The sequence below is a fragment of the Tauraco erythrolophus genome, chromosome 25 (assembly GCF_009769465.1).
Source record: "Tauraco erythrolophus isolate bTauEry1 chromosome 25, bTauEry1.pri, whole genome shotgun sequence".
Lineage (NCBI taxonomy): Eukaryota > Metazoa > Chordata > Aves > Musophagiformes > Musophagidae > Tauraco > Tauraco erythrolophus.
This window is the reverse complement of record NC_141489.1, coordinates 363,050-388,426: the sequence shown is the minus strand read 5'-3', so window position 1 is coordinate 388,426 and position 25,377 is coordinate 363,050. Positions and strand designations below refer to the sequence as shown.

Below are 25,377 nucleotides of genomic sequence, written 5' to 3'. Positions count from 1 at the left end.
GCAGCCCAAGGTGAGAATTAGCCTTTTCCTCTGACCCCGTGGCACAGAGCAGCAGGCTAAAAATACCCCCCTGCCATGGCAGCAGCGGGCTCCCACGCCCTCTTTGGCAGCGGCCCCGCAGAGGCGCCCGCTGCTGGGGCAGCTCTCCCCGCCCGGGGCGGCCAGTGCCAGGGGGTGCCGGGGAGCTGGAAGCGGAGCCGCAGCACCGCCTGTGCTGTTGATGAAATGCCAAAGGGCGCAGCGAGCAGCGCGGCTCCCGGCAGCGCTGGCCAGAGGGACGGCGGTCCCCGCGCCCAAGGACACGCTGTGCCGCTCCTCCCTGCCACTCGTCCCAGGCCCCGCTGCACCCGCTGCCCTGCGGATCAGCCCGTCCGTGCCTCCCACCGCGAGCCCAGGCTCCAGGACAGGAGGCCCAGCCTTTCCTTTGTGCATTTATTTAGAAAAACAAACAACCCCCCCTCCCCAAGACAGAACCGACAAACTTTACAGAGGCAACATTGAGGGGCCGAGCCCCAGCCGTACCAGTCACCACCCCGCCAGCCACCCCGTGCCACGAGCCCTGCCACGGGGCCACTGCGCAGCGGCAGAGCCCAGCCGCTCGGCCAGGAGGAGCTCGCTGGTCCCCGGGGCAGCTCGGCCAAAAGCCGCCCGCAGCTTTCCAGGAGGGGTGGGTCGGGTGGACGGACAGACAGACGATGGCACAGCACCGCTGCCAGCACCCCCTGCCCTGGGCAAAGCCCCCAGGGCGGCGAGAGCCGGGCGCAGGCAGAGCTGCCAGGCAGCACGAGTGCTGGAGGCGAAGGCACCAGGGTACAAGGGACGAGGGGACAGGGATGGCCTGGGGGCAGCGCGAGGCACCGTACCGTGGCACCGGTACGGCCGCCCCACCGCCCTCCAGGGAAAGTGCTGGGAGACGTGGAGGGTGCAGGCGTCTCGAAATAAATTAAGGAAACAACCAGAAAGGCAACAGCGGCGCAGGGAGTACGAGCCCCTGTCCCCCCGCTCTGGGGAGCAGCCGGGGACCAGCACAGACCTGCCCCTCGCTGCCGGGCCGCCGTCCCCCCCACGCCATCTGTTGTGAGCAGCCTGTGTGGCCGCACCGGCCACCGGGCTAGCTTGGGAAGGAGCCCACAGGCGGGCGACGGTGCCAGGGCCCAGCCGAGGGGCACAGCCCCGGGGGGTGGCGCGGTGGGGGCTGGAAGGCTGGTGGGTGGCTCCCGGGGCTGGGGCAGCTGCCGGCCGCCCGCAGAGGCGAGGTACGTGTTGAGGAGCCGGGCGATCTCATCCACCTGTGGGGCAGAGGGGACACGCTGGGTCAGCCCGGGGCGCCTGGCACCCCGCAGCCCCAGGGATGGCGGGATGGAGGGACGGCTGCCCCATACCTGGGAGGTCTCGAAGAGCAGGTCTCGGTCCTCCACGGAGAGGCGGAAGGTGCTGCTGTCGGAGGCGCCGAAGGAGGAGATGCGGCTGTAGCAGAAGCTGTCCAAGGGCTCGGGCTCTCCTGGCTTGTAGAGCGAGACGGCGGTGGCCCCGACGCCCAGCCACAGCCGCTGCGGCGCAGCCCCCACTGGGCTCTGTGGGGAGAGGGGTGTCAGGGCCGCCCGCCACCAGGGCTGCCCCCCACCCCCGCCCCGCCGGGGCCTCACCGTGCACAGGTCGACGTCGAAGAGCGTTGAGCCGAAGCCGGGCCACTCCCGCACCAGCGCCACGTAGGCAGCCATGGCCTCGGGCCGGCCCATGCCCTGCAGCAGCTTCCACTTCTCCACGATGGCGGCCATGGTGCTGGCCCCCTCCTCGCGCAGGCGGCCCCGCAGCCGCTGGTCCCGCTCTGCCCGCTGCTTGGCCAGCGCCTGCCCCCAGAGCCCGCCGGCCAGCAGCCCTGCGCGCAGCCGGGCCCCCCGGCACTTGGGGGGCGTCCGGCGGCGGGGGGCAGGCAGGCGAGCGTGCAGCACGTGGGGCGGGAAGAGCTCCTCCAGGCGCGGGAAGGGCGCGTGGGTGGAGAAGTCGCTGTTGAGGCTCTGCAGGCGCAGGGCCGCCAGTGTCTGCAGCGTCTCCTCCGAGGTGGGCATGTAGCCCCGCAGCACCATCTCGTGCGCCTGCGGGACGGCGGGGTGAGCGGGCACAGTGCGGCCACCGTGGCGCGGCCGCCCCGGCACAGCGCGGCACAGCCGGGCCGCTACGGCTCTCACCTGCTCGAAGAGGAGGGCGAACTCCAGGCTGTCACGCGGGACGCTGTCCATGTCCAGGAAGCCGTAGTGCTTGAAGCAGAGCCGGCACGGCGGGTCCTGCTCCCGCTCCTCCCCGGCCAGGCTGCGGCAGACGGGACCAGCCCCATCAGTGGGAGATGCCCCCGCACCGTCCCTGCCCGCCCACGCCCTCCCGGCTCCTCTCCGCAGCAGGACACGTACTTTTCAAACTTGGTGAGGACGTCGGCCAGCAGCGTGGTGCTGCCCACGGGCTGCTCCCGCCGCCGGGACTGCTCGTAGAGCGCAAAGAGGTTGGGGCTTTGGGACAGCCCCAGGCGCGACACCAGCTCCCGGGCCACCTGGGGCGAGACAAAGGCAACCGACGGTGACCGCGCGAGCCTGGCCACGGCGCTCAGGGCTGCAAAGGGACACAGACGGGTCACGGCAGGTGGTCTCCAGGCCCTCTCCACTGCGGCTCATGCAGGAGAGACCCACAGGAGCCCCTCACCTCCCACGGCACGGCACGCCGCCCACCCAGCCCCGCGTGCCGAAATGCCCCAAGGCCCCCGCCCGGTGCCCCTCACCTCCTCGGCCGTGGTGTGGGAGCTGATGGCCACACGGCAGGCGGGCACCCCTGGGCAGTGCACAGTGCAGATCATCTCCTGCCGCCGCATCAGCACCAGGATCTCCTCCAGGGAGGGCACGCACTCGCGCCCCTTCGTCTTCCCCAGCGCCTCCCGGATGAAGGAAGCGTACTTGGCCATCTCTGAGGCAGGGAACCGGGTCTCTGTCCTGCAAGAGATGCCAGGAGGGTCACAGCAGCACATACCCGATGGGGACCCCAGCACCCAGTGAGCTCCCTGCCCACGGCCGGCGCCCAGCAGCTCTGCCAGCACTCGCCTGTCCAGGTGGAAGTGCAGGAAGCGCAGGACGGGCGGGGAGGGCAGGAAGGTGCAGCTCATGCAGGTGAGCAGCTGCCAGTAGTGCAGGTCGCCCTGCCCGCCCGGCGCCGGCGGCTCCGTGGTCTGCTTCACCAGCTGGCAGTAGATCTCGTCCACCAGCGGCGGCAGGTCCAGGCAGGTCTGCAGGACGCCCTGCATCAGCGGCACCGGGTCCCGCTCCGACTCCAGCTGCTGCAGCGAGTTGAAGAGCTTCACGGCCTCGTCGCGCAGCGTGGTGTAGCTGCGGGGGCTGGCGGCTGCGGAACGGGATGGGAGTTAACAGCTCCGTGGGCTCCCCCAGGCTCCCCCCGCCAGCAGCGAGGCACCGTACCCACACCCAGCAGCCTGGGGCGCGGGACCCCCACCCACCCCTCACCGCTTTGGTCCAGGCTGCCGTAGGGGAAGGGCAGCAGGGGAGCGTAGAGGGGGCTGCTGGTGTAGCGCAGGATCGGGTTGCAGCGGTAGATCTGCTCCAGGACCTCGGGGCTGCCACAGTGCTCCTGGGAGGGCAAAGCGGTGGCAGCAGCTGCAGAGGGGCTGCCCGACTGAGCGCCCAGCACCAGCACCCACCATCACCTCAGGACACCTGCAGCCCCGACCATCTGTCTCAGCCCTGCCACGGGCCGCAAGCGCGGGCAGCCCCGTGCCACGAGCTCACCTCGACGTCACGCATGAGCAGCTGGGTGGGCGTCTGGACGGGCGCTTTGCTGTCGATGACCTTCTGCACCGCGCACACCCAGTGCACGGCCTCGTTCAGGTGCTCGGTGTACAGACGGTAGCAGTGCTTCCTGCCAAACACCGTCACGCTCCAGTAGCCTGCGAGGGACAGACGGCTCACCCGCTGCCCACCGGCCCCCTCACGCCACGGACCCCTGCCCCAGCCGGGCCCCTCAGCATCCCAGGGCTCAGCACAGCCCCTCCTCCGGGCAACAGGGGCTTCCTGGGGCTGAGAGGGCAACACAGGGCACGAGGGGCCACGAAGGCACAGCCGCCGACTGAGAGGCGCGGGCAGCCTACCCGTCTCCTTGTACGTCTGCTTGTCTGGCCACAGCACAGAGCAGAGGCTGGTGAGCACGAGGGAGCCCAGCCGCCGTGCCCCCTTCTCGTTGCTGCTGTAGTAGTCCAGGGAGTCGGGCGTCAGCACGAACCAGTACTTCCGAGGCCGGATCCAGGGGGTCTTCACGCCACCCCGCACCTCCCGCTGCAGCCAGCCTGGGAAGGGGAAGCCTCAGCCCCTGTCGCTGGCACCATCTGCCCCACCAGCTCCCTGGCACAGAGCCGGGTCTGCCCGCTCCCCGCCAGCCCAGACGGTGCCCCCGTGCCCCCTGCCCCTCTGGGACAGGATCAAGCCACAGTCAGGGCACGATCCTGCCAGCCCCAGCTGTGCCCTGGCTGCTCCGGAGGCAGAGGCCCCTGTGCCCCAGCCCTGCTGTGCCCACCTTTCACGAGAGCATCGGGTTCATCCTCCACTGGCCCCGGGCCCTTCTCCACAATGAGGCTGCGCATCTCCTCTGCAACGAGCAGGGACCTAGGGACAAGACGTGGCTGAGCCCGGGTGCCCGTGGGCACCTCCCATGGCCCCCAGGCAGGGAGCCAGCCCCGGGGCTGGGGTGAGCCAGGTCCTGAGGGGCTCCGGACACCCCACAACCCCACGGTGGGAACGCAGCAGAGCCATTGGGTACAGATGACCCTGGCTAAAAATAAGCTGTTTGCAGTCGCGGCCCTGCCAAGGAATTCGGAAAATGAACAACTAGGAAGGAATGTTGGCAGCAGTGTCGGCACTGAGAGGACGGGGAGCAAGCAGGCCCCTGTGCTCCGGCACCCAGTCTCTCTGGGCACATACTGCCCCAGGGCACAGCCTCTGCCGGTGGACACGGCCTGGCAGAGCTTTCCAGCCCAGCAGAGCCTCCTGGCACAGGAGCCGCCACATGCAGCCCCCATTGGCTAAGCCTGCGGCAGCCAAGCCATCCAGCATGGCAGAGGGATGGAGATATGCCCGAGGATGCACCAGAGATGGGATGGAACGTGGTATTCCCAGCTCTGTCATTCTCTGTTCTAGCTGACAGACCAGCACAGCATGGTGCCTGCCCCATGGGCAGGATGGTATGGTGCACACCAGCACCAGTGCATCTTCCTATGGCATGCCAGGACCCCAGCTCCCGCAGCACCATGCAAGGGACGCGACAGGATGCCCAGTGAGCCAGAGGCAGGGGGTCACTCACCGCTCTGAGCCACTGCTGCTGCGGGTGGGCTGCCTCAGGCTCACCTCCAGGGATCCCTGGGGAGGAAGGAGATGTCTCAGCCACACGGCGATCACCTGGCACCCCCCAACGACCACTCGCCTCCTCGCCAGCCCGGCTCTGGGCCCAGAGGGACAGGCTCGTGTCCTGCTGCCCAAGGGGCAGGGAACCCCGGTGCCCCCACGGCCATGGCAGGAGCCAGGGCTGCAGCTGGGGCACCCCAGGGGCGCGGGGCAGCTGCTGGGCATGCTGGATGCGTGTCCTCAGCTGACCCGGCAGGCTCCATACCGTGCAGAATTGCACAAGGTCAGTGCTGAGTAATACGCTTACGGCACAAAGTCCCATTGTAATGGGGCCGCTGACTTCCTGCCCGCGGCGGTGGGACGCAGCACAGGGAAGTCCCTGGCCCCGCAGCGGGACAGGGGCTGGTTCCTCCTCGCGCAGCACGACTTGACGTGGACGGTGCCACTCACGTGATGACCGTGGCACACGTGCTGGGACACAAGGCAGAGCCCAGGCACGGGCAGGCACGGCGCCCCAGCAGAGCCGGGTGTGGGGACGCAGAAGCGCTGGCGGATGCTGCCCTAGGAAACGCATGGGTGCTCCTGCCAGCTGCAGCCCAACAGGGCAGTCGGAGGTACGACAGGCCAGAGCACACCACGAAACACCAAGAAAAAGAGACAGTTCCTAAAAATAGCGGTGGGGGGATGGGGCAGGGAGCAGGGAGCTGCTGCAGGTACGGCTGTGCCGCAGGGCAGGGCCGGGCGCCGCTGACCCGTGACATTAAGGGCACCTGTTGTGCAGCGCTGGCACCCGTGCACGGGGCCAGCTCCTCCAGTGACCGTCCCGCTGCCGAGGCTGGAGAGGGCCTCCTGCGCTCCTGAACGGCTGTGGGCACAGAGACGGTGCCCAGCTTGTCACCCACAGGAGGAGGAGGAGGTGGTGGCGGCCGGCTCCTTCTCAGAGATATAAATAAACGGGAGAGGAGCCGCAGCAGCAGGGCCAGGGCAGCTGCTCCCACGCTCCCAGGAAGGGGCGGCCAGCACTGTGGGTTTCCGAGGACCCCCTGGCCATGGCAAAGGGCTCCTGGGGGAGCTGGCGTCACAGCCGCCCACGTCAGACTGGACCTCCAGAGCCAGCACAGCTCACGGAATGCAGGAAGCCAAAAGACAGCTCCTGCCATTCCCGTGCCCTTGGCGCTGCCAGAGGTGCCCAGAGGGCCCCAGCTCCAGCCCTGCCACCGTCCCCACTGCTCTCCGTCCCATGGGGCTGGCACCACTGGGGAATGGGACCAGCTGCCAGGGGGTGGCCAGTGGCGGGGGCTCAGGGCCACCCCCAGCCCTGCGCAGCCAGGGCAGCGCAGAGGCAGCAGGGCTGTGCTGTAGACCCCGAAGCAGGCAGGGAGAGAGGGGCTGCAGCAAGCGGGACTGGGCTGGTACCACCACCCGTATCCCCTCTGGGCAGGGACACGGCCCCATGGCTCTGGGTGCAGGAGGCAGCCGGGATGGGCAGGAGGAACCCCTCGGAGCCGGGGTTCCCCCCGCCACCCCACGCTATCAGACATCCCCTATGCAGCCCAGCCAGAGGAAGTGCCGGTTTCCGCCACTCCGCTTCCCTAAACAGAGGAAGCAGCCGGAGCGCGGAGATCCAGGCCTGCTCCCCGCACCCGGCACGTGCTCCCGCGGCGCTGTGTGCTGGGAACGGCCCCGGCGTGCTCCGGCACGTCTGTGCAGAGCCATGGTCGGGCACGAGGAATCCGTCCCGCGGGGACCCTCCGCACTCCAGCCAACCTGACCTTGGCAGCAGCACAGGGCAGGTACGGCCCTGGTGCGGGATCCGGCACGGCCAGCCCCGCGGCTCCTGCCCCGAGGAGCCGGCAAGGACAGGGCAGCACCTGGCTCCACTGCCCAGCCGGCCTGGCAGTGCCCCGGCTTCGGCTGCGCCCCAGCACCCAACGGGCACCCGGGTCCTGCCGCCACAGCACCCGCACCGGCGGCCTACGCCGGGATTCTGCCGGCAGCGGCCCCCGCACCCCTCGGCTCTGCCCCGCGGGCTCCGGGACCCCCAGCGCCCGCCCGGAGACTGCCCCGGGGCAGCGGCTCCCCCGCTCCCGACGGGCCGAACCCCCCCCGCGCCCCGCGGCGGGGACGCGCCAAGGGCAGCCTGGACGGCGGGACCGGCGGGGACGTGCCCGAGCAGGCGGCGGCCGCGCTCGCCGGGTCGGCGGGGGCCAGGCCGGGGCCCGGGGGCCGGTGCCGGACGGCCGCGCCGAGCCGGGCAGAGCCAGGCAGAGCCGTGCGCCCCGGGCGGGAGGAGCCGCACAGCGCCGGTCCCGCCGCGCCGTGCCCAGCTGCAGCTCCGGTGCCCGTCCCGGTGCCGGCCCCACCTGGTCTCCCTGGGCGCGGAGCTCGAAGGACGCCTCCTCCTCCTCGGCCTCGCCGTCCGCCTCCCGGTCCGCCTCGCCGTAGTCCCGCCGCAGCAGCGTGAAGCCCTGCCGGCAGCACAGCAGCCACCACAGCCCGCCCGGGAACGGCATCGCCCCGCCGGCACCGGACGGGACGGGACCGGCCCGCCGCCCGCCTGCGCCGCGCACCGGCCGCCGCCGCCGGGACCGGCCCCGCCGCCGCCGCCGCCCCGGGCGGGCCGGGCCGGGCGCGTCACCGGCCCCCGCCAATCGCCGCGCGCGGCCCGGGGCGGAGCCAGCGCGCCCGGGGCGGCGGGGCCGCCGCTTGCGTCATCTGCCGGGCAGGGGCGCGCGCCGAACGGGGGGAGCTCCCGGGGCGCCGGACGGCCGGGCTGCGACTGGGCCGGGGCTCGCGGAGCCACCGCTGGCATGATGCACCGGGCACTGCCTGCACCCGGCGTGGGCACCGGCACCGCGGGCAGCCCACCGGCACTGGGCACACGCCAGGCGGATCGCGCTGGTTCCAGTAGCCCCAGGGTTTCTCTGGCCACGGCGTCGAGCTGCCCCGTGGCACCAGCGCCATGTGCTGCCCCGGCCTCTCCACGCCACAGCACCAACGCTGGCCCTGGGAAGGAGGCTCAGCCCGGTGCGGTGCTGAGCCGTGTGCTGGCAGGCAGCACCATGGGCCGCTGGCGCAGGCCAGGGCTCTGCGGGCAGGAGGGCACCGTGCTCAGTCAGGCCTGTCCTGCCAACCCTCATGGCGGAAAGGACTCGTGGTGGGGTCACACACCCGGTGCCGCAGCAAAGCAGCGCGGCTCCACTCAGCCCTGGCCTCTGCCCAGTGGTGATGGGTCCGTAGCACCCTCAAGCTGTGGGTGCAGTGGCAGTGCCCGAGCCCTGGTCCTGCTCCCGCAGTCCCAGGAGGGGTTAAGCACATCAGCCTCGGCTCTGGCTTTGCTACAGCTGTTGGGTCAACACCGTCTCTGGGAGCCCGTGGTGCCGGGATGCGCACGCAGGAAGCGCCAGCTGCCAGCTCTCCTCCCACGCAGCCGGCACTGAGCCTGCGCCAGGCCGCGCTGTGGGCTGAGCGCCGGTGTGGGGCCGGGAAGGCAGCTGGGGCAGGCATGGGCACCGGGACATCAGGGCAGAGCCTGCCGGCCATGGCGGGGGGGCAGCGCCAGGCTCTGGGGCCAACGCCAGCACTGCCGTGGGGCCAGCAGAGAAAGGCAGTGGGGCTGCCCAAGGCCACAGGCTGGGCAGGGAGCGGGAGCAGCTGCACTGCCGCACTGGGTACTGCCCGAATCCAGTCCTTGCTCCCTGCTGGCAGCAGGGTCAGCGGAGGGCTGCAGAGGATGGGAGCCCATCACCCTGGCTCTGCGGCTGCTGCGCGGGGATGCAACTGTGGAGTCCAGCAGTAGGTGAAGGGTCCAGAACGGCTTCTCCCAGTCGGAGTGCTGGGCTAATCCTGAGCGGGAGCCTGGGGGTGAGCAGGAAGCGGCCTCCAGCCCCGGCAGAACTGGGACGTGCTTCCCTGCATGCCCGGCTCTGCTATGGAGACCCCATGAGTGGCTGCACCAGAGCCAGGCCCCATCCCGCTCCTGGCACTGCGGAGCGCTTCGTGGGGCTGGTGCGTGGGGCTGCTGCACGGCCCCAGGCACTGCTGGTCCGTGGCCCTGTGCCACTCGGCATGGTGCCAGCCCCATGGGGGCAAGCGTGTCTGGGCTGTGCCAGTCCCGGACACAGCACTCCGACTCGTGGGAGGTGGGACCCACTGGGCCAGGATGTGCTGGGGCAGAGGAGCTCATGGGGGAAGTGGGGAGAGGAGAGGAAAGTCCCTTTGCCCCCCCATCTCGGGAGGGGATTTCCAGCCAGGCCCAGAGCAGGATTTTCGGGGGGGCCTCTGCTCTCACCGGCCCGGGGACTCCCAGCCCCTCCGGCACTCTGACCGCGGGGACAGCAGTGTGGGCTCTGCCGCTGCCTCACCCAGGGGCTGTGCTGGGGGTGACCCTCGCTCCCGCCCCCAGCCCCCAGCTGCCCCCTCTGACCGCCCGGGCCGGGCTGGGGGCACTACGGGACTGGAGATACCAGGCCCGGGCCCGAACATGCCCCACTTCGCCCCGGAGCTGCCGTGGAGCCAGTGCCAGTCCCTGGGCCGTCGCTCTCCGCGTGCCCCTGTGGAGCCCCCCCTCCCCGGCCCGGCCCCTCCGTCCCCAGCGTGTCCCCCCCCGCTCCCGGCTGCCGGAGCCCCGGCTGGGCGCCCGCCCCGTGTCCGGAGGAGCCCAGGCAGGGGACCGCGGGCACAGGCAGGGCACAGGCAGGGCACGGGCAGCGGACGGCGGGAAGCGCGAGGTTCTGCTGCCGCCTGCAGGCACGCCCCGGCCAGCGCCGGTGGGCACGGAGGGGCGCGGGGCCGCCTCCCCGCTCCCCGTGCCCCGCTCCCCGGCCCAGCAAACCGCCCCCCAGCAGCACCGGCCCGTCCCCCCGGGGCAGCCCCGGCCCGCACGGAGACGGCACTCGCCCAGCGGGGCTCGACCGGGGTTTATTGTCAGGGTGGCAACGAGCTGCCTGCCCGGGCCTTGCTGCGTGGGTCCACTGCGCCGAGCGCCCCGGCGCCCCCGGAGCACGCGTGATATGGCACAGCCCGGAGCATGCGTGGCAGCTCAGGGTCCCCCCCGGCCCGGCGCCGCGCAGGGCAGCAGAGGCACTCGCGGGGCGCGCGGGCGCTGCGGGGCTGCCCTTTCCCTCCGCCCACGCGTGTGCGGGCACCATGCGCGCCGTCCGGGCCGCCCCTGCCAGGCCGCTCTGCCGGGGCCCGGGGCTGCTCCGTGCAGGGACGAGGCTCTCCCTGGCGAACCACGGAGAGGCCGAGCCCCCGGGTGCCGGTCCCCGCCCTGGCCACCGCGTCCCTACATCACGTCCTGGCAGGTGGAGAGCGATGCCCGCCGGCGGGGGCTGGGGCAGCCGGGGCAGCGCGAGTCGAGGGGCCCCACGCAGCCGGCATCGCTGGCCAGCAGCCACAGCTCCCGACGGAAGCGCTGGCCCAGGAAGGCGTAGAGCAGGGGGTTGAGGCAGCAGCGCAGGTAGGCCAGCCCGCCAGTCACCAGCAGCGCCAGGTCCTTGCGGCGGCTCTGGGCACAGCTCACCTCCCAGCTGGTCAGCAGCTCGGCCGCGTCCAGCAGCACCATCAGGCTGTGGGGCAGCTGCAGGGTCACAAATACCAGCACGAGGGCCAGCAGCACCCGCAGCGCCCGGTGGGGCTGGGTGCCACGGGCCGCCATCAGTGTCCGGGCCACGGCTGCGTAGCAGCTTGCCATCACCAGGAAGGGCACTACGAAGCCCAGCACGACTTGCACCAGGTTGGTGGCCCCCCGGGCCGCCCGCGAGACCGCGCGGGGGAAGACAACGCGGCAGAGCCGGAGGTCTTGGTGCTGCTCCGCTCGGCTGTAGATGAACTGAGGCAGCGCCAGCAGCGTGGCCAGCAGCCAGGCCAGCCCCGCCGTCAGCCAGCCGTGGCGGCGAGCCCGTGGGCGCAGCCGGCAGGCAGCCGGCACCCGCACAATGGCCACGTAGCGGTCCACACTGATGCAGGTGAGGAAGAGGAAGCCACTGTAGAAGTTGAGAGCGTAGAGGCCCTGCAGCGCCTTGCAGGCAGCCGTGCCCGGTGACCAGCCCTGCAGCGTGTCGGTGACAGCGAAGGGCAGCGTCAGGAGCAGCAGGAGGTCGGAGAGGGCGAGGTGCAGGAGGCAGACGTCGGTGATGCTGTGTGCCTGGCGGTAGCGGGTGTGCGTAAGCAGCACCAGCCCGTTCCCCACCGTGCCCAGCAGTGAGAGCAGCAGGTAGACAGCAGGCTGGTAGGTGCGGGCAAAGCCCTGCACTGCCTGCTTCTCACAGAGCTCGGGCAGCATGCCATCCTCCCATGAGTACTCGTCCTCCCAGGGGTAGAAGTCGGTGGTGGCAGTCGGCTCCATTGAAGCGGGGCTGGGGGTCACCTGCGCAGAGCGAGGCTGAGCGAGGGGTGCTCAGAGGCGACGGCCCAGCCACAGCGCGCACCGCACCGCACCGCACCCAGGACAGCCCTCCTCCACCCAGCTCTGCCGCGGGGAGGCCGTGGCGCCCAGCCCCATACTACGCGCGGTTTCTGTCTCACACCCACCCGAGGCAGTGGGAGGTTCGCCACGCTCAGTCATTGTGAGAGCGACCACACGCTTCCCAAGCAGCTGCCTGCGGTGCAGAGCTGGTGTGGGGACGTGACCCCAGCCGCGGCATCCTCGGCACAGCACCACGTCCCGTGAACTAACTGTGCATCCGCCATGGGGGAGCTGCTTCTGACGTCCCTGGGGCTCAGCACCCAGCCCACAGCCCTGGTCGCCCTGTGCAGTCGGGGCTTCACACCAGTATCACCAGGTGGGTGCTTTGAGCAAGCCCTCATGCACACCCAAGGGTGCATGCAGGGACCTGCCCAAAGCACCCACCCACCTGCGCACCACCCTGGGGACCGTAGTGCTGGCACAGCCCCCACGCTGCCTGGTCCTGCTCCGAGCCAGGGAAGTCCTGGGGCATCCCACTGCCTTGCACAGGTTGCAGGCAGCTGTGTGCAGTGCTCGCAGCTCCCAGCCTCTCCGCCCTGCTCCAGGGTGGAGGGACGGTGCCGCAGCATGGCACTGCACAGCTGGGACCCCGTGGCCACGAAGGTGAGGATCCGGCGTGGCTCTGACTCAGAGCAGCCTCACCACAGCAGTTTTGCCCTGGCTCCCATCAGCAAACCCAGGTGGTGGGTCTGATCCCTGTCTGATCCTTCCGCCCTCCCTGGGGCCACACGTGGGATGTGAACCCAGCACCGGGGCAGGTTGACTCCCCAGCAGCTCCCCAGCCCCTTTCCAGCTCTGGGCCCTGAGGACCTGGTTGTACCAACACAGCCCTGCGTTCCCTGGGCTTTGCCTTTCAGCCTAAACCCACACGGCTCACCAAAGAACTGTTTAAAAGCAATAAATAAAGCGAGAGGGGTCCCTGCCGGCCCCCAGCAAACCCCTCACCCCGTGGCCCCTCACCTGCTCCTGCATCGCACAGCGGGACCTTTCCCCCGGCTGGTGGGTCTGGAGCCGTCGGTGTCTCAGCCAACCTGTGGTTTGACCACGTGCCGCTGCCGATACCGAGAGCGGTGCAGAGTACAAGCCCAGCCCCAGGGGAGGAGGACGAGGAGGCAGATGCGACCCCGCTCTGGGGCCCGTCCTGCATCTTTTGCGTTGTGGCTAGCATCCGCGCGCCTGGGACAGAAATAGCCGCTCCGCTCAGCCGCTGTCACGCAGGGCCGGGGGACAAGCCTGGGAGCACCCGGCTGCAGGGAGCAGGGTCTGGCTGAAGGCACCCAGAGTGTACAGGAGACCCACCCCACCCCGGGGCTGTTTGAAGCTCCTGCTCCAGGGTGGGGGCTGCCTCTGCGGGGCTGGAGGGAGTGGGGCCACGGAGAGGAGTGTGGAGCCCTGTGGGCTGGTGCTGAGTGGGGCACGGGCAGGATGCTGGGCCGGGAGCAGCTCGTCCTGACGGGAAACGTGGCAGTTCCAGGAACTGGGGCGGCTGCTGGTGCAGGGCATTCCCCTTGCCCAGGGGTCCCAGCCCTGCCGCACACCCCCATGCCCCTGCAACCCCTCAGCCCTGCAGCCCTATGCCCCTGTGCCCCCGTGACGCTGGGCAGATGCATTGCTGATTGTTGACAACAAAATTCCCAACTCCTCATTAAGGGGCAGATTAGTTCCTGTGGAGCAGAGACCCCACTTTCCTCTTCCCAGGAGGGAGCAAATTGATCCCCGGCTTTAACGGGCTTTGTGCCCTTTGCCGCAGTAATCCCTCAATCCCCCTTTCTCCTCACTACAGCTGTCTGCCGTGGTTTATCCCAGCTCTGCCCTTGACTCTCCTGCTGCCCCCAGCCAGGCACGGGGAGCGGGCAGGGTCCTGCCAGCCCCAGGAGCTTCCGCCTGGGTGCGGTGGGGCCGTGGAGCTGCTGCGCCCCAGCTGGAGAGTGGCTGGGCAGAGACAGCCGGCTCTGGGTCCCGGGGTGTTGCCAGGGCTCTGTCCTGGAGGGTCCTCACCTCCCCTGCTCTTTCGGCGGTGCAAGGACACTGCAGACCTCCACTCTGTGCCAGCTCTGAGGGTGCCACCCAGCACTCTGCGTCCTAGAGGAAGATGAGGAAGGAGGATCCTGGGGCAAATGCTGGCCCTATGTCCAGCTATGGGTGCAGAGCAGGGACCCTGCACAGCTCCAGCGGGGCTGTCACAGGCCTGACCCAGTACAGGGACGGGACATGGGGCTGCAGCTGGAGCAGGCAGGACTCCTGGGTGCCAGGACAAGTCTAGGTGGGGCTGTGCCCCTCCCGGGGATGGACCCACAGGCAAGGGTTTGGGGGACGGGAGGGCTAGCAGCCTTGTCCCTGGCACACGGCTCCAGCTCTTGGCAGCAGAACTCCTGGTGTGCCACCCCGCTGCACCTGGGGCTTTCTGTTCCCATTTTCACCCGCCGTCCCCGGCCTCTGCTCTGCTCTGCAGGAAGGGGCCCCGGCATGTGCTGCCCACAGGTGACAGCCACACTGCCCTAGTCGCCGGTGGTGGCCAGCTGCCCGGCATGGTGCTGCCAGGCCTAGTGGGCAGCACCTTCACACCAGCAGAGCAGAGCAGAGCTGCCCACACTGAGCACAGCTGGGCCAGGCTCCTGCCCAGCACCGTGACCCTGCTTGGACCCAGTGGCCTCCGGTGCATCCCTATCCCTCGAGGCTGGGCTTGGGGTGCTGCACAGGGTTTCTGGGAAAGGGCAACTCCCTGCAGAGCCAGGGGCACACAAGGCGCTGCATGGTCTGGGGGGCAGGCAGCGTATGTAGGCCACACGGCTGCCAGCCCCCCCGTCCCCTCCGTGGGTGTCTGGGGATGTTTGGGAACAGACACAGGCTAAATCCCATCTTCTGCACCACTGGAGACGGGCGACCCCAAAACCCGCAGGCCTTAATCTGCAGCTTGATTACAAACCGCCGCCACATCTGCCGTGGGCGGGCACAGCTCCAACCCCCCACCCGTTGCTGCAGCGGGCGCGGGGCGCCTGGGCCACATCTGCGAGGGGTCATATCTGGGCGGGGGGGACTCCTGCGGGGGTCTCGCCACCCAGCCTGGCAGGGGTTCGGGGCAGGGCTGGGCACGGCAAGGGCTGGGGGCTGCGCGGGAACCGGGGATGCCCGAGAAGCTCCCTGCACGGCCCCGCTCGTGTCCGCCCCACGCCCTGCGCTGCCCGTGCCCCGCTCTGCCCACACACCCCCACCCCGGGCCCACCCAGGCCACGGGCCGTGGACCGGCTGCAGCTCGGGGCAGCTGCAGCCCCGCACCGGACCCGGCGCCGAGGACCGGGGGCCGCGGGGGAGCATCCGTCGAGGCCGCGGTAGCGGGGGAGGCTGCGGCGGGGGCCGGGGCTCTGCGCAGCGACCAGCCCGGCCCCCTGCGCCCCCTCCCCGGGGCCGCCCCCCCCGCCCCGTGGGCGGAGCCGACGGCCCCGCTCCGCCGCGCGGCTGCAGCACCGGGAGCGGCGGCGCCGAGGGCGCTCGGGGCGCTCCAGCATGGGCGCTCGCCGCCTCCTCGGGCTCCTGCTCGCCGCCTGCGCCGGCCTCCTGCGCCCCGGCCCCGGCTGCCTCGCACGTAAGTGGGGCCGCAGCCCCGGGAGCCGCCGCTCCGCACTGCGGGACCGCACCTGCCGCCCGGCCCCGCACCTCCGAGCCGCCTCCGCCCCTCAAGCCGCCCCCGAACCCCTCGTTCTCCCGGGCATCCCCCGTTCTCCCCTGGGCATCTCCCGGCACCCCAGTCCGCGCCGTCCCCAAGGTCATCGCCGGACACGGGCGTCCGGGCGTCCCCCCCACGCCCTGCCCGGGGCCGCGCCGCCGCAGCCCCCCCCGCCGGCGGCATCGCATCCGCTCGACGTCTCCGGGGCTTTCGGGATGCCCGGGGATGCCCAGGGGTGCCTAAGGGTGCCCCGGGCACCCGCCCCGCTGCGCCGCATCCCGCGCGGGCCCCGCGTCCGTGGCGGGAGTAGGGGGCTCGGGCCCCGATACCCCCGGCACAGCCCAGTTCCGCGTCCCGGCACCCTGGCGGGCGGGGGCAGCCCCGCGGGACCCGGCCGGGCTCCTCCAGCACCTCGGCCCGGCCCCGCGGCGGGGGCTGCACCGGGGCGTGTCCGGTAGGGGCTGGGGGTGGCTGCACCGGGACGGGGACCGGCAAGACCCTAGCCTCACCGAGCAGCCCTTTGCGGCCCCTCTGAGCCGGGGCCCTTGGCCCCTTCCCCAGGGCTGGGGTGGCGACGCAGGCAGCGAGCGATGGGGGCAAGGGGGATGCAGGCAGGGGGTGATGCAGGCAGGGGGGATGCATGCAGGGGGGGATGCATGCAGGGGGGGATGCAGGCAGGGGGGGATGCAGGCAGGGGGGGATGCAGGCAGGGGATGATGCAGGCAGGGGATGATGCAGGCAGGGGATGATGCAGGCAGGGGATGATGCAGGCAGGGGATGATGCAGGCAGGGGATGATGCAGGCAGGGGATGATGCAGGCAGGGGGGATGCAGGCAGGGGGGATGCAGGCAGGGGGGATGCAGGCAAGGGTGATGCAGCACGGGCGCAGCGCTGCTGCCCTTGGCCCTGCAGTCAGGGCTGGGAGTGCAGCAAACGTTCCTGGCGCTCCCCGGACTCTGTCGGACCCGGCCGGGAAGGCCCTGCGGGGGGCTCGGGACCTCGGCCCCGCCGGAGCCTCCTCCGCGGATGCCGCCAGGGTTTGCACGGGTCCCACGCGGGACCCTGCCCCGGCAGGGCGGGGCGGGGCGGGGCGGGGGGGGTCCCGACGCCCACGTCAGTGCGGAGGCGGCTGGTGCGGGCGCCGGGACCCGCAGAGGTGTGTCAGCTCCGCTGCAGTGGGAGGGGAGAGCGGGAGCGGGACCCGCCGCGCCGCCGGCCCGCGGAGCCCGCAGGGTCTGCAGGGTCAGAGGGGTCCGCAGGGCCGGGCCGGGGGGGTTGGGCTGCCGCGGGGACACCGCCCCGCTCAGCGCCGGCCCCCAGCCCCGCTCTCCCCAACAGGACCCTGCTACGATGAGCTCGTCGCTCCCCTCTACTCCTGGTCCCTCGGTGCCTCCTCCAGATACAACATCTTCTACTCCGCCAGCTTTGCCCGGCTGCACAGTGAGTCCCCCCGCCGCACGGGGGACCGTGGGCAGGGGGCGTCCCTGGCAGGGTCTTGCCTCGCGTGGGGCTGACGGGTCCTCAAGAGCCCGCGGCAGAGCCCTCAGCATCCCCCGGGGGTGGGCGAGAGCCCTGCAGCCCTCCAGCTCCCAGCCGCAGCTGGGTGCTGCCGTGGGGCTGAGCAAGCAGCCACCACTCGCTGGGAGCTGCTGGGTGCCAGGCCCTGGGGCCGGCTGAGCTGCTGCCCCCCCGCAGGCACCAGCGGCTGGTCCCCTGACCCCCGGGACAAGCAGCCCTGGCTCCAGATTGACCTGATGCAAAAGCACCGGATCAACGCGGTGGCCACGCAGGGGACCTTCAACACCTACGACTGGCTGACGCGCTACATCGTGCTCTATGGAGACCACCCCACCAGCTGGAAACCCTTCTTCCAGCAGGGCAGCAACTGGGTAGGGGGTGTCCAGGGCTCCCTGTGGGAGGGGGGTCTCCTGGGGGGAGCAGAGACCCCCTGGCCTGGAGCGAGGTGCTGATGGCAGCCCTTTGTCCCCAGACATTCTTTGGGAACGTGAACGAGAGTGGGGTGGTGCGGCATGACCTGCACTACCCCATCCTTGCACGCTACATCCGCATCATCCCAGTGGCCTGGAATCCGCGTGGCAAGATTGGGCTGCGCCTGGGCCTCTACGGCTGCCCCTACCGTGAGTACCTGGGCCGGGGGCCCTGGCAGTCCTGTGCGAGGTGGGACCCTGGCCCGGCCACCTGCGTGGCAGGGGACCAGCCCCTGTCTCCAGCACGCCCAGAAAACCCTTTCCCAGAGGGGATTGTGTCCAAGCGGTCTGCAGTCATTAGCTCTGGCATAAACCATCGCAGAAAGGAGTGTTCTCCATGCTGGGGCGTCTGCTGCTGCGGGCAGTGATGCACTGGGTCTGCTCTGCCCAGGGTCCCATGTGCTCTACTTTGACGGGGATGATGCCATATCCTACCGCTTCCGGGCCAAGAGGATCAGCACCCTCGAGGATGACATCTCCTTCAACTTCAAGACGCTGGAGCAGGACGGGGTGCTGATGCACGGGGAGGGCTCGCAGGGGGACTACATCACGGTGGAGCTCAAGCAAGCCCAGCTCTTCCTGCACATTAGCTTAGGTGAGCCGGGGCCATGGGGCCGGGGGGAAGGGGGCCGGGGGGCCGCCAGCTGAGGCTGCCCGTCCCCAGGCAGCAGCCCACTGCACGCCAGCGAGGGCCACACGACGGTGGCGGTGGGCAGCCTCCTGGATGACCAGCACTGGCACTCGCTGCACATCGAGCGCTACGGCCGCCACGTCAACCTGACGCTGGATGGGGAGGTCAAGCGCTTCCGCTGCCACGGCACCTTTGACCAGCTTGACCTCGACACCGAGGTGGGTGCGGTGGGCAGGGAGCTGCCAGCATGCTGACCTGTGGCATCCCCTGGCGAAGGGCTGACCCCCTCCCTCTGCCTTCCAGCTCTTCTTCGGGGGGGTGATCGACCAGGACAAGCAGCACCTCACCTACCGGCAAAACTTCCGGGGCTGCGTGGAGAACATCATCTTCAACGGGGTCAACATTGCCGACCTAGCCCGGCACCGGAGGCCCAACATCCGCTTTGAGGTCCAGCCCCGGGGGGTGGCCCCTTCGCTGGAAGTCCCGTCCGTGCCAGGGCGGGACCCGTTTCCTGGAGGAGGGACAGGTCCTCAGCTCCACTGTGCAGTGACCCTTCCCCAGGGCCAGGTTCCCCCCTGCTGTGCGGTGACACGAGGCCAGGCAGCGGCCGTGCTCAGCCGAGTGGCACCGCATTGACCGCACGAGGTCATCCCTCGCCCAGGGCACCCGCCCGGCACTGCCAGGCAACGGGATCGAGCGGGGACAACTGGGGCCAGGGCTGTGGGGATGGGGGGGGGGAACTCCTCACCACAGGAGCATCGCCTTCCTCACCACCTCCCACCGTCACCCCCAGGGGAGTGTGGGCCACTACTGCCAGGACCAGCTGAACACCCCCATCACCTTTGCCGGCATCAACAACTATGTGCGGGTGCCGGGGATCCCGCGCAGGAATCGCCTGGCCGTCAGCTTCCGCTTCCGCTCCTGGGACACCGCCGGGCTCCTGTTCTACACCAGCTTTGCTGACCGCCTGGGCTCCCTTGAGGTGATGCTGAGCGAGGGGCAGGTCAACGTCTCCATCGCCCAGCCCGGCAAGAAGAAGTTGGAGTTTGCTGCAGGTGGGCTGTGAAGCCAGCACGGGGGCCGGGGCTGGTCTGGCGGCGCTGCCTCCCCACTCACCCTCCTCCCCCTGCGCAGGGCATCGCCTGAATGATGGCTTCTGGCACTCGGTGCAGCTGGTGGCACGCGACGGCTCAGCCGTGGTGACCATCGATGATGATGATGGTGCTGAGTTTCGGGTGGCACACCCCTTCCAGCTCCGCACCGGCAGCCAGTACTTCTTTGGAGGTGGGTGGCAGGGCAGGGGCTTGGGGGCGATGGGTACCTGGGAGCCGCTCACCCCACTGTGCCTTGCAGGCTGCCCCAAGCCGGCCTCGGTCACCGGCTGCCGGTCGAACCAGACGGCCTTCCACGGCTGCCTGCAGATGCTGAACGTGGACATGCAGCCTGTGGATGTGGAGCTGCTGGTGCAGCACCGGCTGGCGCAGTATTTCAACGTGCTCTTCAATGTCTGCGCCATCACGGACAGGTATCAGTCGGGACAGGCGCACTGGCTGAGAGTGGGCGGGGACCGGGGGGCTGCGCCGGTGCCAGGACAAGAGCCCTCTGCGCCCCTAGGTGCACCCCCAACCTGTGCGAGCACGACAGCCGCTGCGTCCAGTCCTGGGACGACTTCATGTGCATCTGCGACCTGACGGGGTACAAGGGGGAGACCTGCCACAAATGTGAGCCTGGGGCCTCGTGGGTCGGGGGGCAGGATGGGCACCTGCAGCTCCTCCCGCTGCCCAGTGGCCCCTCGCGCTGACCCCGGCCCCGGCTCCCTCTTCCAGCCCTTTACAAGGAGTCGTGCGATGCTTACCGGGTCAGCGGGAAAACCTCGGGGAACTACACCATCGACCCGGACGGCAGCGGGCCGCTCAAGCCCTTCACAGTGTACTGCGACATCCGAGGTGGGGGCAGTGGGAGGGCGAGGGGGTCTCTCTGCCTGGTGCCCCCAGGGAGCAGCCCCTGCCTGTGCACCGAGGCCAGAGCAGGATGGAGGGAGCAGGGGTGTCCCCGGAGGCTGGTCCTAACAGCTCCCCCACCTCCGCAGAGGACCGAGCATGGACCATCATCCGGCACAACCGCCACTACGCCACGCGGGTGACGGGCTCCAGTGTGGACCAGCCCTACCTGGGGGCTGTGGAGTACTGGAACGCGTCCTGGGCCGAGGTCTCGGCGCTGGCAAACGCATCCGAGTACTGCGAGCAGCGCATCGAGCTCCACTGCTACAGCTCCCGCCTGCTCAACACCCCCTGTGAGCACCGGGGCAGCAGGACCGCGCCGCAGGGCTGTGCTGCGGGCCGTACCGCGGGACCGTGCCCTCACCCTCCCCTGTGCCCGCAGCCGGGCTGCCCTTCAGCTTCTGGATGGGCCGACACGACGAGCGGCACTACTACTGGGGGGGCTCGCGGCCGGGCATCCAGCGCTGCGCCTGCGGGCTGGACAAGAACTGCGCCGACCCCAAGTACTTCTGCAACTGCGACGCCGACCACGCGCTGTGGTGAGCCGGGGGGGCTGTGGGACGGGGGGGCACAGACTCTGGGTGGTGCAGGGGGGTGCAGCAGGGCTGTGGGCTGGTTCTGCCCCTCACGGCCCCTCTGGCACATGTGCCATTTGCAGGAGGACGGACAAGGGTCTGCTGACCTTCGTGGACCACCTGCCCGTCACCCAGGTTGTGGTTGGAGACACCAACCGCTCCGGCTCCGAAGCCCAGTTCCTGCTGGGGCCCCTGCGGTGCTATGGAGACCGTGAGTGACCAGAGCCGCAGAGGGCTCCCTGCCCGCAGAGGGTCCATGCCCACAGGGGTCCCATGCCTGTGCAGGGTCTGTGGCCCTCCCTCACTGCCCCTCCTGCTCCCCGCAGGCAACACCTGGAACACCGTCTCCTTCAACAGGGGCACAGCCCTGCTCTTCCCCACCTTCCAGGCCAACCACAGCCTCGACATCTCCTTCTACTTCAAGACCACTGCCCTGTCCGGTGTCTTCCTGGAGAACCCCGGCACCCGAAACTACATCCGCGTTGAGCTCAACAGTATGGGCAGGCGGGGGGCGCGAGGGTGGATGGGGTAGCAGGTCCAGGGGCTCCTCCCGACACCACGTCCCTGCAGCCACCAGGGACGTGGTGTTTGCCTACGACATCGGAAACGGGGACGAGAACCTGACAGTGCGGTCGGCGGTGCCCTGGAACGACGATGAGTGGCACCAGGTGAAGGCTGAGCTCAATGTCAAGCTGGCGCGGCTGCGGGTGGACAAGCTGCCCTGGGTGGTGCGGCCAGCCCCCCCGCAGAGCTTCGTCCACCTGGACTTCGACAGGCCCCTCTACGTCGGTGAGAGCTCCCGGCCGCGTGCCCACGGCCCCGGGTCCCCGCGTGCCACAGGGCGCTGAGGCTTGGCCCCGCTGCAGGTGCGGCGGAGCACAAGATGCGTCCGTTCCTGGGGTGCCTGCGGGGGCTGCGGATGAACGGAGTGACACTCAACCTGGAGGGCAAAGCCAACGAGACGGAGGGCGTGCGGGTCAACTGCACCGGCCACTGCCAGGACCCACCGGTGCCCTGCCAGAACAGCGGGCTCTGCGTCGAGCGCTACAGCCACTACAGCTGCAACTGCAGCATCTCCGCCTTTGACGGGCCCTTCTGCAACCATGGTGAGTGGCTGCACCCACCTGCGCCAAGGGGGGGGCCCTCCCCGGGGCTGGCATGGGGGAGAGGAGCTGGCGCTCCCGTCACCCCGTGTGTCCTCCCCGCAGACATCGGCGGGTACTTCGAGGAGGGCACCTGGGTGCGGTACAACATCCTGCCCATGTCACTGTACGCCGCCCGCGAGTTCGCCAGCATCGTCAGCAGCCCCTGGCAGCCCCTGCCCGGCTACAACCTCACCAGCGAGGAGGTCAGCTTCAGCTTCAGCACCACCTCGGCGCCCGCCGTGCTGCTCTACATCAGCTCCTTCGTCAAGGACTACATGGCTGTGCTCATCAAGGATGACGGTGAGGGCAGGGGTCCCCGCCCCAGGGCTAACCCAGAGCCTGCGGGGACCTTCCCGGGCGCTGGGGCCACAGGGGACCCTCCTCCACCCAATGCCAGTCACCAGCCCTATGCCAACGGTCCCACTCTGCCCCCAGGGAGCCTGCAGCTGCGCTACCAGTTGGGCACCAGCCCCTACGTCTTCGCCCTGACCACCAAGCCGGTGACAGACGGGAGGCCCCACCGCGTCAACATCACCCGCCTGCACCGCACGCTGTACACCCAGGTATGGGGCCTGGGGGGCTGCAGGGCTGGGGGCCAGGCTGGGAGGGGGCACAGGCAGGGTGGCAGGAGGCAGAGGAGCCTCAGCAGGCACTGATGCCACGTGCCTGCCTCCCAGGTGGACTATCTCCCTGTCATGGAGCAGCAGTTCTCCCTGTTTGTGGACAGCAAGCTGGACTCACCCAAAAACCTGTACCTGGGGCGCGTGATGGGTGAGCTGGGTCCTGCCCTCGGCCACCCCCTCCCACGCTGGGATCTCTGGGGTCTCCTCTGCCCAGCGCGGTCCTCGCCGTCTGCCAGGGATGAGTCTTCTCCTTCTGTGCCCCCGCAGAGACCGGTGTGATCGACCCTGAGATCCAACGCTACAACACGCCCGGCTTCTCGGGCTGCCTCTCAGGGGTGAAGTTTAACAGCCTCGTCCCCCTCAAAGCCATCTTCCGCCCCACCAGCGTCGTGCGGCCCTACAGCATCCGGGGGGAGCTGGTGGAGTCCAGCTGTGCCTCCATGCTCCCCCTCACCACCATTCTCATCCCTCCGGAGATGGACCCCTGGTACATGGGCACAGGTGGGTGCTGCAGCGGGACCCCAGCGGGGAGGGAGCCCCTCATGAGCGTCAGCTGCGGATGGGGTGCTCCAGCACAGCCCTCCGTGCAGCCCGGTCTCAGCCGCCTGCTCTGTCCCTGCAGAGTTCCCCCACGTGCACGACGATGGCTGGATCGGGATCATTATCGGCTGTAAGTGGAGCGCCCGGCCGTGTTCTCCCCACCTCTGCCCTGGCCCCGCACCCCCCGGCCCCTCCCCAAGCCCCTCACCGCCGCCTCTGCCCCGCAGTCGTGACCTTCCTGCTCCTGCTGCTCGGGGGGCTGCTGGTGCTGCTCTACTTCTACTACCACCGCTACAAGGGCTCCTACCACACCAACGAGCCCAAGGCCATCCAGGACTACGGCAGCGCCGCCAAGCCGCTGTCGGCGCGCAAGGACCAGAACCTGCCCCAGATCCTGGAGGAGGCGAAAGGGGACTAGCGGGGCCGGGGGGTGGGACGGGCTCGCAGCCTCCGCAGCCCCGGGAGCCGCCCGGGGCCGAGCGAGCGTCGCGGGACCAAAGGGCCGAGCGCACCAGAACTGCCAACACCCGCCTCCGGACCGCACCGCATCGCACTGCGCCGACCGCCAGCTCCTCCCCGCAGCCGCCACCGACCCGGCCCCGGAGCGCGGCCGCAACCCGCCGAGCCCTAGCCCCGCTCGCCCCGGGCACGCTGGCGGCTCCCGTGCCAGAGGCCGGCTGCTGCCTCCCACCAGCTGCCAAATGCTGCCCTGCCTCCGGCGGGGAGCCCCGGGCCTGGCAGCCCACCCTGGAGCACACCGGGGTGCGCCCGGCTGCCGCCCCATTAGCGATGCCCACGCGTAGATTCCCCGCTGCTTCGCTCGCTTAGCCAGAGCCACGAAGGAAGCCACGCAATAGCCAGCCCTGGGCATGGCCCGGGGCACGCCAAGCAATACCCTGCCCGTGCGGCCACCGCACCGCGCATGACGCCGCCGCACTTTGCCAAGATGCTGCTCTCATATGATCAGGTACGGATCCTTTCTACCATTTTTGTTGCTGGATATTCTACTACACTCTGATTTTTTTATTCTATCGGTTTGTATAAAAAACCAAACGGAAGCTCCCGTCGGGTGTGACGTTCCGCGTGTCGTGGTACGTGGTCTGTAGTTTGCTACTTCTCTGTACGAAGTGCCGGTCCTGCCGATTACCTCCAGCCCAGGGAAAGCTCCTGTTCACTCGCTGTATGCGGTAAGACGACGTTCCAGAAATGCATTTACCTACCCAAAGGCCTAGCTCCACTGGGCACTTTATTTCTGAAAAACCTGTTTTGTTGAATGAGATGTGAAGATACTCAAATAAAGGCAGAATGACGGCGTTTGACGCCTCCCAGCCTTCGCTCCGGCAGCCGGGGCACGCAGGGGCGGCAGCTCCGCCGCGGCTCAGCCTGCACCTGCAGGAGGGACCAGCGCCAACAACGGCCGTTGCCCTCCTGGGGCGGGATGCAGGATGGAGAGAGCGGGGCTGCTCGCAGCTCAGCCCACGGCCACACACTCCCCCGTCCTGCTCTCCCCCCGCACACCTCTGCCACCTCCCAGCCCCGCACCGGCACTGGTTCAGGCCACTCACGAGCCACTGGGCTCCAGGGTGCCGACTGGGCTCCGGAGTGCCGACTGCCGCGGAGGGGGCAGCAGCCAGGCAGGGAACGTGCCCCTGCCCACTGCTCCCTCGGGTAACAGAGGCCAGCGAGCGCGGGAGGATGTTCGCTACCACTTTATTATGACAAAGGCTACAAGCCACGTTATTTTTAAAGTGCATTATTATTCACCGTCAACAAACCACAGACACAAGCCTGGCATAGTGCAGATATGGCCAAAGTGGCAGAGGCCGCTGAGCTGAGAGCGGGGTCGGGGCAAGCCGGGTGGGCAGAGGCAGCGGGGAGCGGGGCTCAGGCAGGTGCTGGGGTACAAGTGCTGCTCCAGACAGACCCAAACCCCTCCGAGCCCCAGGAGGGCATCATGGAGAGCAGGAAGGACGGATGGACAGCCTCGCCTGCCATGGCGGGAGGCTGGGAGAGGCATGGCGCAGTGCCATGCCAGGGAGGGCTCGGCTCCCGGGGCACACCCAGCACCTCTCCGTGTTCACAGACCGCACATCTGGATCAGGGTGGCACATGGGGAGCCCCGCAGTTCCCCAAAGGAGTGGGGCAGGGCCCTCAGCACTGCTCACCTCTGTGCTGTGCCCCCAGACAAACGCTGCCCACCCTCCACACCACTGCCCCCCTAAAGGGGTGAGGAGCTCCAGTCCCCTCTGTGCCACAACATGGCTCAGCCGGCCTCCTCGCGCCATCCCAGGAGGCCATCACTGGGTGCCCAGTGGAGCACCCTGACCCTCCGGCACCCAGCACCAGGCTGGG

General features: G+C 69.7%; 3 protein-coding genes across 3 annotated transcripts; 1 reads left to right on the top strand and 2 right to left on the bottom strand.

The window, feature by feature from the left end:
- Window positions 1-1,111: 1,111 nt before the first annotated feature.
- On the bottom strand, window positions 1,112-7,903 carry PLEKHH3 (pleckstrin homology, MyTH4 and FERM domain containing H3). Its single transcript, XM_086626639.1, is given in 14 exon segments — window positions 1,112-1,193; window positions 1,195-1,289; window positions 1,383-1,574; window positions 1,647-2,096; window positions 2,190-2,310; window positions 2,409-2,545; window positions 2,771-2,978; window positions 3,087-3,377; window positions 3,497-3,627; window positions 3,786-3,943; window positions 4,145-4,339; window positions 4,567-4,655; window positions 5,350-5,405; window positions 7,754-7,903. Coding segments are annotated over 14 exon segments (2,355 nt in total).
- Window positions 7,904-10,677: 2,774 nt separating this feature from the next.
- CCR10 (C-C motif chemokine receptor 10) lies at window positions 10,678-12,831 on the bottom strand. The gene is made up of 2 exons (XM_086626675.1): window positions 12,820-12,831; window positions 10,678-11,760 (listed from the first exon to the last, which is right to left on the bottom strand). Exons 1-2 carry the CDS (start codon window positions 12,829-12,831, stop codon window positions 10,678-10,680), a joined length of 1,095 nt encoding a protein of 364 aa, XP_086482801.1.
- A 2,532-nt stretch (window positions 12,832-15,363) lies between these two features.
- CNTNAP1 (contactin associated protein 1) lies at window positions 15,364-23,443 on the top strand. The gene is made up of 24 exons (XM_086626708.1): window positions 15,364-15,442; window positions 16,862-16,963; window positions 17,219-17,412; window positions 17,514-17,661; window positions 17,903-18,106; window positions 18,176-18,360; window positions 18,446-18,589; window positions 18,936-19,197; window positions 19,277-19,426; window positions 19,496-19,667; window positions 19,757-19,863; window positions 19,969-20,088; window positions 20,232-20,435; window positions 20,525-20,681; window positions 20,801-20,928; window positions 21,044-21,211; window positions 21,288-21,506; window positions 21,584-21,823; window positions 21,926-22,162; window positions 22,298-22,425; window positions 22,540-22,633; window positions 22,753-22,986; window positions 23,108-23,155; window positions 23,253-23,443. Exons 1-24 carry the CDS (start codon window positions 15,364-15,366, stop codon window positions 23,441-23,443), a joined length of 3,915 nt encoding a protein of 1,304 aa, XP_086482834.1.
- Window positions 23,444-25,377: the final 1,934 nt, after the last annotated feature.